This window comes from Thunnus albacares, chromosome 15 (assembly GCF_914725855.1).
Source record: "Thunnus albacares chromosome 15, fThuAlb1.1, whole genome shotgun sequence".
Taxonomy (NCBI): domain Eukaryota; kingdom Metazoa; phylum Chordata; class Actinopteri; order Scombriformes; family Scombridae; genus Thunnus; species Thunnus albacares.
In genome coordinates this window covers 16,684,865-16,701,200 of record NC_058120.1, presented here as the reverse complement: position 1 = coordinate 16,701,200, position 16,336 = coordinate 16,684,865, and the positions used below count along the sequence as shown (strand labels likewise).

Below are 16,336 nucleotides of genomic sequence, written 5' to 3'. Positions count from 1 at the left end.
TTTTAAAATTGACAGAAACACTTTTTTTTTTTAGATTTTTACAAGTTAAACATTGTGTACAGTGTTTAATATCCCAACTTCCTCATAAACCTCAAGTCAATCCTGTTGATACATTTCTTTCTGCCAACTTCATATCAAAAGGTATTATGTCTAACCTTTGTAACCTTATTTCAAAATTATACTGCCCCTCAATAGCTGCTGTAAGGACTGCTTGGGAACAAGACCTACATTCTAACTTTACGGGTGACACGCAGGACTTAATCCTTAATCGGATACACTCCGCCTCCATGTGTGCTCGACATGCAGTCTTGCAATTGAAAGTAGTCCATTGTATCGATTTTATCTAAAACCAAATTAGCTCAAATGTACCCTGATGTTGACCTTCATGTGATAAATGTAAAAGTGCACCTGCCTCACTCCTTCACATGTACTGGACATGTCCCTTTTTGGTTAAGTTTTGGACATCAGTCTTTCAAATCATTTCAGAAAACCTTCACCACCAAATTGAGCCAAATCCTTTGACAGCCATTTTTGGCATTGCTCCAGACTTGGATTTGCCTAAAGCAAAACTGAACGTATTGGCTTTTACTTCTTTACTGGCTGGACAAGATATTTTTCTTAATTGGAGAGATTATGGTCCTCCTTCCCACTCACACTGGATTAGACACATTATGTCCTGTATGAATGTAGTGAGAATCCGTTATACTACCCAGGGAACAAAGAGTAAATTTTACAAAGTGTGGTGCCCCTTCTTGACATTTTTTGAGAAACCCACTACAGTAATCTCTAAGTTTCCCCCCTATTCTTTCGTATTTTTATTATTATTTTTATATTATTCTTCTGTTACTGCCAATGTATTCAGTTACTGTTAATGTCTATCATTTTAATTTTAGGCATCCATGATTTAGAGTATATCTTCTGTGATCAGCTGTGGTTGTCTCTGTGTTTGTTAGGGAAGATAGATGTGTTGTGACATGGAAGAGCATTGTTCAGAAAAACAAAAAATCCTTTCCTTGTACAGTGTCTGTTCTATTCATTATTGACAATCAATAAAAAAGACCTTAGGGGAAACAAAGAAAAATGAACCCTTCAAATTAGGAAAAGGCATCATCCATGTGAGCTGTCAGAAGTTAATGACTGTTATAACTTTAATTATTTATGGGGCTGAAAAGAGAGGACAATTTCAAGGTTCAGGAGTGGTAAAAGGCGAGGAAGAGGACGTGGACGAGAAGGGAAGAGGAAAAGAGGGAAGTAAGATTTGGATGGAAAGATGAGTAGCAGGTGTAAAAGAGATCTATCATAGCTATGTCTCACAGCCTTTTTATAGCAAGTGTGTGACCTGGTAGCAAATATAAAATAGCTACTGGGAAAGTCCAAGTCTGTAAACATACACACAGAGACAGACAGAACATTATGTGGCTTGACTTGACAAGGCTTAGATAAACTGCCTTGTAGCCCACACATTAAGTTACAGACAACAACAAATCAGCAGTCTGTGTGTGAACATGTATGTTCATTTATATGTGTTATCACATCTGTTTGTGTTAGTTTGAGCCCTGTTGTGTGTGTGTGTTCATGCATGCCTGTGTACATTCTTGTTGTGTGCTTTCTTTTTTCAGAATGTTACAACCACATAATAGCTTGTCTTTATTTCCTAGACAACTGTTGAGAAACAGCTTTCAGGCACAGAGCACTGCAGTAAAGTTAGCTCACCACCTGATCAAGCCACATACCATGCTTCACAACACAACACAAGACCTTTCTTTTTATCAAGTGAATGAGTAGATGCATGTTACTTGACAGTGCTGAACTCAATGAAATAAACAATTTGCACCTTTATGATCCTTCTTGTCATTTAGCTAAAAGGTAAAAAAAAAAAGTTGAAAGATTTACTTTTGAAGTTCTATTAAGGTAACTTGAATCTTACTGCAGCTCATTCTGCATGAGATTGTCTACCATTTATTGAAGCAGTAGAATTGTAGCTAATCTATAACTAACCTAGTTAGAGTCAAGTAGAAGAAAAGGTCATTCTTGAAGTCACAGTCGGTCTGCGGCGTAGACTTATTGTGCTAAAAAGGTCCATGATTTGAATATGAGTGGCATATTACACTTACAGTCTTGTATGTAGGGCTGCAACTAATGATTATATTCATCATCAATTGATCTCCATTAAGTAATTAGTTGGTGAAAAAAATGACAATTACTGTTTCCCAAAGCCCAAGGTGACCGCCTCAAATGTCTTGTTTTGTTCCAACCAATAGTCAACAGTCCAAAGATATTCAGTTTAATATTGGTGACAACTAAAGAAACCAGAAAATATTCATGTGTGTCATATTATATTCATTTGAGAGGCTGGGACTAGAGGAGTTTGACATTTTTTCTTTAAAAAAATACTAAAAATTATGAATCTGTTATCAAATTTTCTGTCAATCGACTAATCAATTAATCGACTAATCATTTGCAGCTCTACTTGCGTGCTTAATTGAAAGCCCAGAGCTGCATTTGTTTGAATGTTTCCGTTTTGTGACCCCCCGGTTCTGCTTTAGTTGATGGAGAACTGAAAATGGTCCATCGGTACAGTAGCATCTCTGTGTAATGTGACAGTTTTTAAATCTTGTGTTTCAGAACCTGAGGGGTTCCTTTTAAAAAACACAGCAGCCGATGTTTTCCAGTGAAGGGTTTTAGTTAATATCTTATTGAGAGCGAAATGAATAGAAGGGCATGAAAATGAAGCGTGAAAATGCTCGAGGCAGTTGGGGACTAAACATGTTTGTCCCACAGTCAAGCTCATCTTCTCTCCTCATGTCTCATCTCTTCCCCTAATGCCACTCCCTTATAACTTCTACAAGGCATCATATCCTTCATAAGTATAATATACCATGATATCCATGAATCTGTGAAAATAACTTGTATGTAGTTTAAAACTGAGTATGGCAGCAGATATATTGTGAATGAGCAGTATATTTATAGTATTTTATTATATATTTTTTCATACTTTTAGATGTTTGTGGACACTTAACTTTTATTGATTTCTATAAATTTATTATAACTGATTAGTCAGAAAGTGGTTATGTGTGCATGCATTTGTGTTTGTAAGCATACGAACACAATGTCTCTTCTTTGCGTCATCCTCACTGAGGAACCGGCAGTGGGAAGTGTAGATTCGTGCGCTCTGTTTTCCCAGCACGCCCATCAGTTTCAGGACAGAAGTGTACCTGTCGCCCACCTCACACCCAATAATGTGTCATTTCCTGTTCTAGCTGAGCTAGAAAAAAATGCAGAACAAGCTGTACTATTGTAGGGAAGCTTCCCGTGGCAGAAAGCATAGGTGTGGATATATATATATATGCTCGGTTTTTACCTTTTGTCTAAGTGGTAAGATGCTTGAAAGAAAGCGGTATTAGTTAAGAGAAGGCAGAAGTGATGGTAGTATGTGGTAGGAAATGACAATGAGATTAAAACCTCAGCTACTTGTACCACAACTGACACTACAAGATCAAATTAGAGCATGGATTTCTTGAAGTCATAAAGGTCTGCCCCATGTTCAAACCCTTGTTTCAGCATTTACCTGCACTGCTAAAGTGTAACAGTGAATCATACCTGCATCCGACTTACCCCTACAGTCTGACCTGTCTTTACAGCAGGTGAACATTTGTTTTCCTATCCCTAACTGGTAAAGTTTTTTTATGAGATTTATGTTGTCTGTTATTACAAAGTATATGATATATCTTTTAGCCATGCTAGTGGTGTGGCTCTTGGGATGGCAAAGTCATTCTGTTGGTTGGTCTGTCTACTATGTTGATCCAGATTGAAATATCTCAAGGATTATTTGATGGATTGCCATGAAATTTTGTTCAGACATTCATGGTCCACAGATAATGAATTCTGACTTTTTCCTTCAGCTTCACCATGAGGTGCACATTTGTGTTTTTGTATGAAATGTCTGGGCAACTATTGAATGGATTGCCATGAAATGCCCTCCTCAAGATGAATTGTAATAAGATTGTTGATCCCTAGAACAGTCATTAGTTCAAATTTGTCCAATACTTTGGCTTGTAACCAATTACTTGCAAATTTAATACCATTCCCATAAGCCTCAGCTGTAGTTTGCGTTTAGTGCTAATTAGCAAATGTTAGCATGTTAATATGCTAAAATAAGTTGGTGGACATAGTAAACATTATACCTGCTAACATTATCATTGTGAGCATGTTAACATGCTGATGTAAGCGTTAGGTCAAAACATTGCTGTGTATATACAGCCTCGAGCCGCTATGGCTGTAGTCTTCTGTCAAAATCCTTTCTTGTAATTGACTTAATTTTCTTATTGGCATTATAATATGGGACAAACTCCTCTCAGTGGCTAAAATTAACCCTAAATCTATTTACCCAGATCTAGTTTCCACCAATGACATGGTTTAAGAACAGCTCTGAGAAGGGCAGCCTCAGTTTTAGCACCCAGCTCCCTCGATAATTTAATATATTTTTTAACTCAACCTATGTATGTCTTTTAAAGTCAAGTCAAGTCAAGTCAAAGTCAAGTTAAAGTTGGTTAACTAATTGTCTTTTTTTCTGCTATGAAAGAAGCCTAACTAACTAACTAACTAACTAACTAACTAGCCAACTGACATCTAGCATACAGCCAGTGTGCCATGACAAGACTACTTTGCTTGAGTAGGGATAGAGATAAAGATCTAGAGTGGACTTCTTAAAGTGTTTATACACAACATTTTACAATTTGTTTTAGTGTAAACCAGTATATTGCATGTTCTTCTCCCCAGTAGTTATCCACACTCAAACAAATACATGAGGGCAAGACACAAACACAAGCAGATAACTTGAACTGACCAGCAATCGTGACAGGAACCTCTCCACGTCATTCCTCTCCCTGCAGCCTTGTGTCACAGCCTTTAATTAGCCCAGAAATCCAACCTTGGTCACTGTTGATCCCTTGTTACATTTCACAGGGATTAGTTTCCCTTTACAATCCTTTATGTAACTCATCACATCATCAGGCATTACAAATTAGTTTAGACAATAATGGTATGTGGCATTAGTCTATTCATTGAATATTCTGTGCTGTGTAAACATCTACCCTCCCTTCCTACAACCTTCCTATTGTACCTTTCATCATCCTCCTTCATTCAAAGCCTTCCTCTCATCATGCAGCTCCCAGGTCAACTCAGTTGCTTCGTAGTAATGCCTGGAGAATTATCAACACCTTCCCCCCAGAAACCAGAGATTAAGCAGTTTAGTTCCACTCTGTTGACTCTTAGCCATGCTTAGTAAATGTGCATGTATGTATACTCTTGCATAGGCATACTGTATGTAAGCATGTGTGCTCCTGGGCATTAATGTGAATCCTTTGATTAAGTGGACATTATACACCGTGCAAGAGATTGCTTATTTGCTGTACTGCCAATTTTGTAGAATATGTGTTACATTTTATGTATTTATTCATTTCTACAACACAGCTATAATAAAAGCCAGTAAAATATCACTAGAGCTCTGGACTGATGCGTCTGTGCCTTTAACTTCCTGATTCATGCTGTGAAGAGGAAATAGGACATGAGTTTTGAGTCAGATTGTCTCATTTCCACAACATTCAATCAATATCATCTTTATGAAGGTCGCTGCGGGATCCTCTCTGCTATTGTGCTTTGTGAGCTGTGTAGTTGGCACTCATCTCATGTTGTTTCACTCGTCCAACAGGATACCACAGTCTATGAAAAGGAAAAGGACATCATCCCTGTGGTAAGTCTGTTATAATTTGTGGATTTTCTACTGTATCTATTGGTAATTTCAGTAGTTTTTTTTATTTTTTTTATTTTGCAAGGAATGAATGAGATATTCTTGATAGTATGCCAAATATACTGTAGTCCAAACCGACTTCTCCTCCAAGTAAATCATGGTTTTGTTTCAACCTCCAGTGCCGTCAGTTGGTGGCAGTGTGTGATGAGATCCTGAACTCCAGCCCCGAAGCACTTCTTACCCACACTGCTCAGCTCCAGAGTGTCGACCTAGTGCCTGTGTCACCTGGCGATCAGCTGGTAAACACGTCTTTTTTTTACTCTTAATATCTCTGACCTTTTGTCATTGTTGCTGTCATGGAACATAGAACCAATGAAAAGTTGAAGTTTAACACGAAAGCACATTTTACTTCAGCGCATGAAGAAAAAAATGTACAGTCTGCATGGAAATACTGAATTAGAAATCAAAATAGGGGTTGTTGTCCTCGAGGATCCCAACCAAAGCAAGGAATTGTTTTGATTTCACTGTAATTAGTTAAGTAGAAATAATAATAATGTAGATAATGTACAAGAAGCACAGGAAAATGATCATTGTTTTTACTCTTCCCAAGTATTATCCCTACATATACAAGTTGTCTTTTACAATTAATCTGTAATACTTAATTACAAATAACAATCAGTGATACAGAATTTGAGTAAAAACACTAGTAACTCTAATCTGAGTGATATGAAAATGAGAAACGAAACCATTCAAGATTAATCAGAATTAGTGACTGTTTACTTCATCCCTTTAACTATTTTCAAGCTCTTTCTTAAGAGTTCTGCTTCTTTACTTTCCTGGTCACCTCTTTGTGCGTTTCATCTGTTCTTCTCATATGTGCATCATCTTACCATCTCATTATTACATCATTTTTAAAAATTCTCTTACCACTCTTTGTCACTTCATCAGTTTCTTGACAATCATCTCTTTCTCTGTGTCATATTTTCTCTCGCTCTCTATGTCATTTTCAGTATTCATTTTCTGCCTTCATCATTGCCCGGAGGTTTCCATCATCATTTGGTTCCACTCATCACTCCTTTTCATCTACCTCAAGGTTCTCCCTGTGCCCAGCTTTATTCTTTTTATTCTCTCCAAAACCCTCTCTCACATCTAGTTGTTCATAAACAACTTTGTGCTCCTGCCTCTTCCCCTCTCTTAATGACTTCAGGCGGTACATTGAGTACAACAATTATAGTCCTCTCCTTTGTGTGTTCCCTACATCATCTAGTGTCATTTTCATTTGGAAGGAGCAATTTGGTTCAGTACATTTCCTCAATTTCCTTCCCTTTTGTGTACTCATCCCATTAGGTTAAAATCTCTCATGTAAGATGGTAATAGCAGTCTGATTTCCTTGTGCGGGGCATTTATCTGTTTGCTTGGCCCTCCAAATCATTACCAGTGTGTTGTCTTTACAGCTGTTTGCACATGTTCTAGCTCCACTTCATCACCTCTGACATCTGCCACAGACAAATACATACAAAGATTCATTTTGTTTGTGTTTGTGTCCATGGATACGTAATTTGTGTGTGTGACTGCAGGTGTGCAAGAGGAAGTGGGTTTAAGCTAAACTGTCGGTGGTAATTCTGTGTAATTTTCTTAAGTGGAACAAAATCATTTTTACAAATGCGCTCAACAACCAGCAGCAAAACCCGATTATCCTTTAAAGACACAGAGAGATCGATCGGGGCGCAGCACCCATAATGAGGTGAGCCCTCGAAGAGTTAGAGAGTAATAAGAACTAAAGACAGAAAGGGAAGTGAGTGGCAGGGGGAATTATAACTCACATACACTGGATTTATGGCATCATGTCATGAGATAAATGTGAATATAAAAGTAAAACATAGCACATAGATTTATTCTGGTCACAAAGGAGAAGGAGGAATTAAAGAGAAGTGTTGCAAAAACATAGTTTTTTTGTGAAGTTGTATCTAGCAACTACTGTCCATTGCCAAAACACTGCAGAGTTAGTATCTAACCCCCAAGGTCTATAAAAACATCACCATATTAATATTGCTTATCAGTTTTTGAATTGTGTGTAAAGGCAACACGGAACCTAAAGACATTTGCAAGTTCACATTTGAATTTTATAGCTTTTAAGTACCGTAATAGTAAATGTCAATTAGTAATGTCAATGAAAATAAAACCCAGAGTAGAGTGATGGGAGGAAATCGTTTCTTAGTTGAAATCCGTTCATGTGTCTGTTGTCATGTGATGATTATTGATTATGTGATCTGGGGTTTCTGGGGTGTGATTAGTTGGCTCTCCCCATGCCTATTACAACTTGAAGTAATCAATTAGGACAGGCTGACGGGTGATTACACACTGACCCATCAATACATCTGGAGACAGACATCAATACTGCAGCAGAATCCGACAGTGATGACAGTTGCACGGCAGAGCAATGTTTTTACGCCTATTAGTGAGAATCAGTTTGACTCGGTGATGTGCAAAAGTACAGCAAAGGTCTTTATATGTGTTGTTTATCAGATTGAAATGTATATAATATCTCTCTGTCTGTCTTTCTCTCAGGGTATTGAGATAACTTCCACCGGCTCCATTAACCACTACGTGACCGGAACTGCTGCTGAGGTCAGTCTCTCTCAATTACTTTCCTTTTTTTTTGTTTAGTGTTGACTCAGCCCACAAACCGCTCAGAGTTAACCATCACTGCCGTTTCCATGCTCTTAACCAATCTTCCGAATAGCAGCTTGACTCAAACATCTCCTCTTGAACTCCAAACCAAAAGGTTGACTTCAGCTACAGTTTGCCTCTTTGCAAGATCCCCATGAAAGCACTGTGGGCTACTGGAGTCTTACACATGATTATCAGGTTTCATTTCTTAACTGGTTCTGTCTTGTTGAGAAAGTGGCAGAGCTCTGACATGTCAGCGCACTGAGTGTACCAAGTAACGAGCTATGAATATAATCGTGATGTCTGTCACATATTTTCTGCAGGAGAGTACTGTCATTTACACTTCTCCTATTGCAGGATTTTGATCTGCTAACCACAGACACACACTTGTCTGTTTGTGTCTCTTATCAAGATAGAACTGAAAGTATATTCAGAGTTGCACAGAGCAAACATTTTAATTTTCAATTGGCTCTAATATTGACTCCAATAGATTATTTCAAAAATACACTGACTTTCTTGTGTTTCTTACAATGAAGATTCATTTAGTGATTTTTCATCGAATCAATGCACAATGGTGTCTTTTTCAACCATGAATGCTTCTCTGCACAGTTGAAGTATGAAAAGTTGATTTTGGTTTATTTGTTATGAAAGCGCTTCATAGAAATCCCCTTGGAAGTACTTTTGTGTGACACATTATTTTTAGCTGATAGCTTATCTTTGCTTCTCTGTTTTGAAACTGATACAAATCTAAGCCCTTGTGCTGCAGATACTGTGGATTTATAAATATCTATTCCAGGGTGCTACTTGTTCCAAATGCTGCAGACTGCAAACTGCATGTAAACAAAGACACAGTTTGTACACATCATTGCTTACAATATCCATGTGTGTCATCTGCCATGTTTTATATTTATATTAAACTAAGTATTTGTCCTTTTTTATGCTTAATAAAGGCGATATCATAAATACATGTTTAAGTGTTTGAGCAGCACAGTGGCTCAGTGGTTAGCGCTGTTGCCTCACAGCAAGAAGGTTCTGGGTTTGAACCCTGGCTGTCCCAAGTCCTTTCTGTGTGGACTTTGCATTTTCTCCCCGTGTGTGTGGGGGTTTCTGCTGGGGGCTCTGGTTTCCACCCACCATCAAAGACATGTATGTTAGGGTTAATACTCCTGTCAGTTCCCCTGACAAAGGCACTGGCAGAAGAGCTGGAGTTGGTCCCTTGACGCTGCACTATGGCTGCCCACTGCTCCTAGTGTGTGTATATAGGATGGGTCAAATGCAGAGGATCATTTTCCCCACAGGGATCAATAAGTACTTCTTGTTCTTCTTAAGTGCATAACATTATCTGTAAATCAGAGATAAATTGTTTTAAAATACTCTCCCTTTCCATCTGATAAAAAGCCATATGTGTTAAACAGATCAGATTAGTTACTTGTGCTTAATTTGATTTTCATAGCCATAGTAGCTGAGTATTAAACTCAGCAGAACAACAGGGAAATCTAGTACATAGGATTCATCTAATTAAAAATGATGAATTCCCTTCAGTATGTTGATTTCGTTAACTATAGTTTAAAGTGATTTGGCTTTTAATGTGCATAAATGTGCATCTTCTCTGGGAAAATAAAATCATCCCATAGAAGGAGCACAGATGCACAATTTTCTGAGAAAGATCACTGAGATCAGGGGGCTTGTTAAATAAACAAGGGAGCAATGGAAGGATGGAAGAGAGGTTATTAGCCAGAATGAGGAGGGCTTGTAAAATGAGTGCAAGGGTAGCTCTCCTCTGGGACAGAAAGATGGAGATGTTGTTTTTCCATGATGTCAACAACATAGTACTCTACGTTCCCCTGCTACTGTGGGCTCATTGCTATGGCTAAGTGCTGCCCACAAATTCACACACAGAGTACATGTACTGTATTTGTGTATGATCAGTACTACCTCACATGGGTAGCAGCCATATAATCATTAAATCTGGGCACTATCACTGTGCTCACAAAGTTTCTGTTCCATGTCAATGCATCATCGTAGGATTTCCTCAGGCGATATGTCAATATCCTGAGACAATATAAATTTGACTACTGTCAGATTTTGCCATACTGTGGTACAGTAGATATCCCTTTTGTGGGTGTATTAAATCCTAATAATTGTAGTAAAGTTCTCTTGATTTGTCAGGTACTATATTTAATTCAATGGATTAACCAAAAACAGACATTCCTATCTGGTTATTTTATCCATAAACAGTTCCTCAAATGATTTTTCCAGAAAATGTACCTCTGTATATTGTGATATATATTGATATTGTGATAGAAAATTACATATACACTGAAAGTCTAGACAACATCATTAGGGACTTATTTTTTTTCAAGCTTCAAGAGACACCATGACTAACTGTCAGATTATAGGAAAAACATATTCTACTTTATGATACAATGTAATGTACTCTGTTCTTAGCTGTCTCACATCTGTTGATGATGTAAAAAAAATAATATGCACCTAAGCTGAACTCAACTACTGTGTGTGGCAGGGGTTGATGTGTTGTTTGTTTCTCATTTTGTAGCCTTCAGCTGATGCCTATGTAAAGATCATCGCTGGTGATGAAGTGATTAAAGTCAATGACCAGATAGTGGTGAGTGTTATGTCTGTAGACACATGCTTGTATGTATGTTGCACTTGCGTCATTTCACTATGTGGTCCTGTCAATCTTAGACTTTATGTCAGGGTGGACTGTGAATTATCGTAGCTTAAAAGTAACTGAGACAAAGTTCTGCACGTTTACTTTGCAAATAATGTTTCAGTGTCTAATGCTAGAATAATCGTGTGTTTTCGGTGCATCAGGTGGGCTGGAGCCGAGCTAACCTTGTGAAGAAGCTACGGGAGAATCCCAGTGGAGTGACTCTGGTCCTGAAGAAGATCCCTGGGTCAGTGAGGCGCGGAGACCAACAGCTCTCCTCTACACAGGTCAGGGATCACTAAAAACCTCCTCCACTCACCTCATCAGCCCACCAACTGACTGTATGATATATATATACATACACACACACACACACACACACACACACACACACACATATATATATATATATATATATATACATACACACACACACACACACACACACACACACACATATATATATATATATATATACATATATATACACACATATATATATATATATATATATATATATATATATATATATATATATATATATATATATATACATATATATAAGAAAAGAGTATTATGTTGTTCTGATAAGTTGGTATTGCTATATTAATAGTTCCCAGAGGATGATGTGAGCAGATTTCCTTGAAATTTACTGAATACATTCATGTTGCCCAGCAGATAAATTCTATTTTGGACACTCAATAAGTTTTTTGTCTTGCACTCTTTTCAGCCCTAAAGTTATTTTTTTGATGAAATACTTTATCTTAAAACTTGCTCAGAACATTCAGATAAGCCATGTACATTTTAATGACAATCGGCCTTTGCTAAGGTGCCAACCTCAAACTTAACCACAGCTCCACTGCATGGAAGACTAGATACTAGTTCCATCCAAATCCTTTAGAGCTTTAGAATATAAATTTTCTTTACTCTATGATTCATTTCCTTTCTCATCCATGTGTCACACACAGTATCTCAAACACCACCAACCACAATTTGGAAAGAACATTAAGAAAAACTGCATATCATCACTGTATGCCAGTGTAAGTCATTATTAATCAGAATTTGTCTGTTGGGCCCACACAGTGACATTTTTCAGCGATTACTTTTTTTTCGGTTGCCTTTTTACTCATCCGTGCCACATAACCCTGTGGGCTTGAAAACCTCACTTGAACATTTTCTTATAGTATGTAAAGCTATTAGAGGAAGCTTCAAGCCAACAGTGCAATTATTGCACACATACAATTTTAATCACCTATTATTTAATTTTAGTTTATGATAATTAGATCCACGGGTGAAAGAAACTATTAAATCATCCTGCAGAAACTGGAGTGTTTACGTGGTGAAAGTGAAGGCAACATGTGCCCTCTCTTCATGAGAATCCACAATTTGATTTCCGTTTAACATCACTTGGGATCTGTATCCATAAACACTTACATGCTCTCAGCAGTCACTATGCCGACTGTTGTTCGACTTTGGACTACACACCCAATGACACACTGCATCCAAGACAAGCACACAGACACACACACACACACTTTGCATTTCACACCCCCTTGTGACCATTACCATGTTAATCTCAAATCTAGTTGGTGCCGTAGGGTGAGAGAGCACACATAAGGAGATGTGAATCAGCTGCATGTAACAACTCCTCATTGCTCTCACAAGTTGCCATGCTTTTAGCAAGGGTTTCACAGACTGTATGTGTGATTGTCTGTGTTGCTGTCTCATCTCCTAAGCCACACAGTGTGCGGATAGAGACCGCGGATAGAGGGCCGCTATCACAATGCGCATGACATCTGCTTCCTTACCCCATTGCTAACCCCTAAATACACATACATACACTGTTGTGTGCGCACTCACATGCTTACATATCTGCTCATTTCTTTTCAAAAGGGGGACGAGGAGAAAGAAGAGAGGTCGGAGGAGGAGGAAGAGGAGGAGGAGGAAAAGGACGAGGAGGAGAATCCAAGGAACTCCATATTTGAGAGGGTAGCAGCTTCTGTCAGGTCCTTGTCTTTTAGGTGAGAACATAAATCATTCTTGCTCATACAAAGAAAGTTATAACATAGAGCTGAATGAATCACTTGACCAAAATACGTTATACTTCAAAATATAAAATGTGTGTAAATTAAAGGTACCTTGATGAGTGGGACCGTGTTTTGTTTGTAAAGTGTGCATGTGCATGAGGACCAATGGTTTCACTCAGTTCCACTGATCAACAGGTGGCGATGATGCATTAAGAAATAGAAATGTGCAGCAAAGAAAAAGCAAAATGCAAGGAAGAAAAAGACTACAAGCTAGCAAACCACTGTATTATAAGAGCTGGATAGGGCTCCGCTGCTCAGCCTTGTAGCCAATGTTTCCCAGCGGTCACTTGCAGCGCAAAATCCCCCCGGAGCCTAAAAAGCATTTTCCCCATAGACCACTATTGTAAAAGAGACGTCTGTAAAACTTTTGACAGGACACCTCAAACTGCAAATAAGGTCAATTATGATTCTCACTATTATGAATTTTCAATCCATGAAGGTTTTATATTTGTAAAACTTTCCTCGATCTGAGAAAAGCGATTTAAAAATATGTGACGTCATCACAATGTAAAGTCTATGGACTGAGCGGGAACTCGCGGGCACGGCCGACGGTAGAAACACCACTATGAATATTCAGTGGGCTGCACAACGCCGAAGCAAACCCAGAAGGTAGACACTTTTTTTGGCGTATGCGCCAGCCGAGCAGTTCTCATTGGATTGAATGGGCAACATTTTTGGTCCAGCATCCAGCTCTTATAATACATCCATGTAGCAAACAGGTTTCAAATTTCAAATGTTTGGTAAGGAAGGAAATGCATTCAACATATACATTAAACCTCAAGGGTATGCACAAAGCTTTTTTTATTGAGAAACACTGAATGTAAACAGATCTGACAGAACAGAAACAAAACTCCACAAAGTACCTTTAATTGTAAGACATGAAGAGAATATACAAAATTAAAAGCTGTAGACAATTCTGTAGAAGCAAATTATCTTGCCAATCTAGCACCTAGTGCTTGGGTCTCTGAACTCACTGTCTTTACTATGAAAATCAAGCCTTTTAATTTCCTGTATAACCAATAAAAAGATAGACTTTGAAGATGGATAAGTTAATAAGTCTGTATACATGTCAGCATGCAGACAGAGCAGAAGCCTGTTCTACAAAGCAGGATTTTGGGTAAGCGAGGTAACTTCAGGTTCACCTCTTACTTCTTTCTATTTCCACTCTGGTTTTAAAACAGAATTTCTAACAACGGGAGAGATCCTAAATACCTAATGATGAGTACTGAGTACATATCTGGACGGCCAATGTTAGGCTCAGTGAAGCCAGCGGATAAAAAGATATCCTGGATATGTTGATCTTGCTTCGTAGTACAGGCCCCAGGTTGGACATAAGTTTGGTTCATGAACCAAGAATTTACTCAATAGATCTGAATCTAAACCTCCCACAAACCTCTTTGACCTTGTTTATCTCCCATGACCCGATTGGTTTGCAATGAGGTCACACTGCAAATGCCAGAAATTCTGCTACTCACATCCTCAACCCACGGCTGACTGGAAATGAGAGAGAAGGAAAAAGATGAAGAAAAAGTTGAATAAATGAGGGAGTTTTGGATAGATGAAGAAACACACAAAAAAGGGGGGAGAAGGGAGGGAAAAGAGCGATGGAGAGGCAGAAAGTGAGAGTTGATGGAGAACAGACACACTCAAACAAATGGAAGCAATAGGCGGGGAATGAAGCATTACGGTTATTAATAATCCTGTCACATCCTAATACAACTCTACGCTAAGGAAAAATACAAGTAGAAACTTTAGACTTCTGGCATATCGAGTCATATTTAATCTCAAGTCGTTCATACTTTATCGTATTGTTTACCTTTTAACCACTGGTTTCACTTCATACCAGTATTGTATAAGAATCAACTTGAAAGAGTTAAAAACCCATCACCAAACATTGTCACCTTTATTTTGTTTCGTCACAGATATCATCACATGGTTTTGTGGTTGTGAACAGTGACACTTTTCATTCATTTCACTTCCGTGTTTGCACGTTTGCCTGTGAATCGCATGCTTTTGGCAGCCGATTCTCACATCTCAGATGCCGGAGTCTGAAAGCACCATCGAGTAGTTGTTTCAATTGTTTCTATATCTTCTTTGTTGCAGGAGAGCAGTTCAAGGGCCAGAGGTAAATCAGCAGCCTATGGGACAGGAGGAATCAGAGTTGCCTTTTGACAAAGAGCTAGAGGGGAGCCTGACTCTCACTTCATATCAAAACCAACAGGGGGGGTTGTCACCACTGTCCGCTTCAGGTAGGAAACTACAGGGGAATTCAAGACATCTGCAAAATGTCTCCTTTCCTCAGAAGTCCTCGAGTTGTCCTTAGCTTGTTTTTTTCTTGTTTCAGTTGTGTTGCTTGTGTAAAAACAAGCATACTGCAACAGTATATGAGATAAAAAGTGCTGCTTGGATCTCAGCATAGAACAGGCAGGACAGGTGGTCTCTTATTTTAGTTTCAATTGTGCTGTGACATTTGAAGGAATTCAGACTGTGAGCTCATGTGGATAAAATGCCAACAAATACCAATAAATATCTTCCAAATATCTCTCGTGGAAAAAGATGTTCCGCTAAATGATGTAGAAAGAAAATCCATGATACGCTGTGTGCAGGTAAAAATAAACATTGGCTACAACAAGGGCCTTTGAAATAGACTTATTGCCTTGAAATCTTAATCAGGGTAGACTTCGGTTGATGTAAGTGGGTCTATTTTAATTGTCTTTCTTTAGATCTTGTAGTAAAGGAGTTTTCAGTTTTCACTTTAAGACTGCGTGCCTGATTCTCACCTTTTTTCTTTATTAAAAGAACAGAATGTTTGAAGATTGTTCAGGGGAAAATGTTTTTTTTTTCTGTGACATTAAAAGGTTTTCAAACTGTGAGCACACGTGGTTGAGATGACAACAGATTGCAATTTTCTCTCTTAATGAAAGCCTAATCAGAGTAATTGTTAGCTCAATGAGTGGATTAGCACTTGTACCATGCACGCATGTGAAATTTGTCACCTAGACATAATGGAGTTGGTTGTATAAAAGAGTAATAAATGTGGATCACTGGCTGCTGACACAAATTCTGTGGGAATTATATTGCTAACTTATAATAGTTTTATTGTCATATAACTGACAACACCAATTGTACAATCATTAGCATTTTCATTCAGGTATACTGCTT

At 38.2% G+C, this 16,336-nt stretch overlaps 1 protein-coding gene across 3 annotated transcripts in view; it reads left to right on the top strand.

Moving 5' to 3' along the window:
- cnksr1 (connector enhancer of kinase suppressor of Ras 1) overlaps positions 1 to 16,336 on the top strand; it is a 29,067-nt gene that overhangs the window by 7,760 nt on the left and 4,971 nt on the right. For all 3 annotated transcript variants that reach the window (XM_044374088.1, XM_044374087.1, XM_044374089.1), the window contains 7 exons: positions 5,711 to 5,752; positions 5,929 to 6,048; positions 8,318 to 8,377; positions 10,974 to 11,042; positions 11,252 to 11,374; positions 12,981 to 13,108; positions 15,278 to 15,423. In XM_044374088.1, coding sequence (XP_044230023.1) covers positions 5,711 to 5,752; positions 5,929 to 6,048; positions 8,318 to 8,377; positions 10,974 to 11,042; positions 11,252 to 11,374; positions 12,981 to 13,108; positions 15,278 to 15,423 — 688 coding nt within the window. The remainder of the gene's footprint in view (positions 1 to 5,710; positions 5,753 to 5,928; positions 6,049 to 8,317; positions 8,378 to 10,973; positions 11,043 to 11,251; positions 11,375 to 12,980; positions 13,109 to 15,277; positions 15,424 to 16,336) is intronic.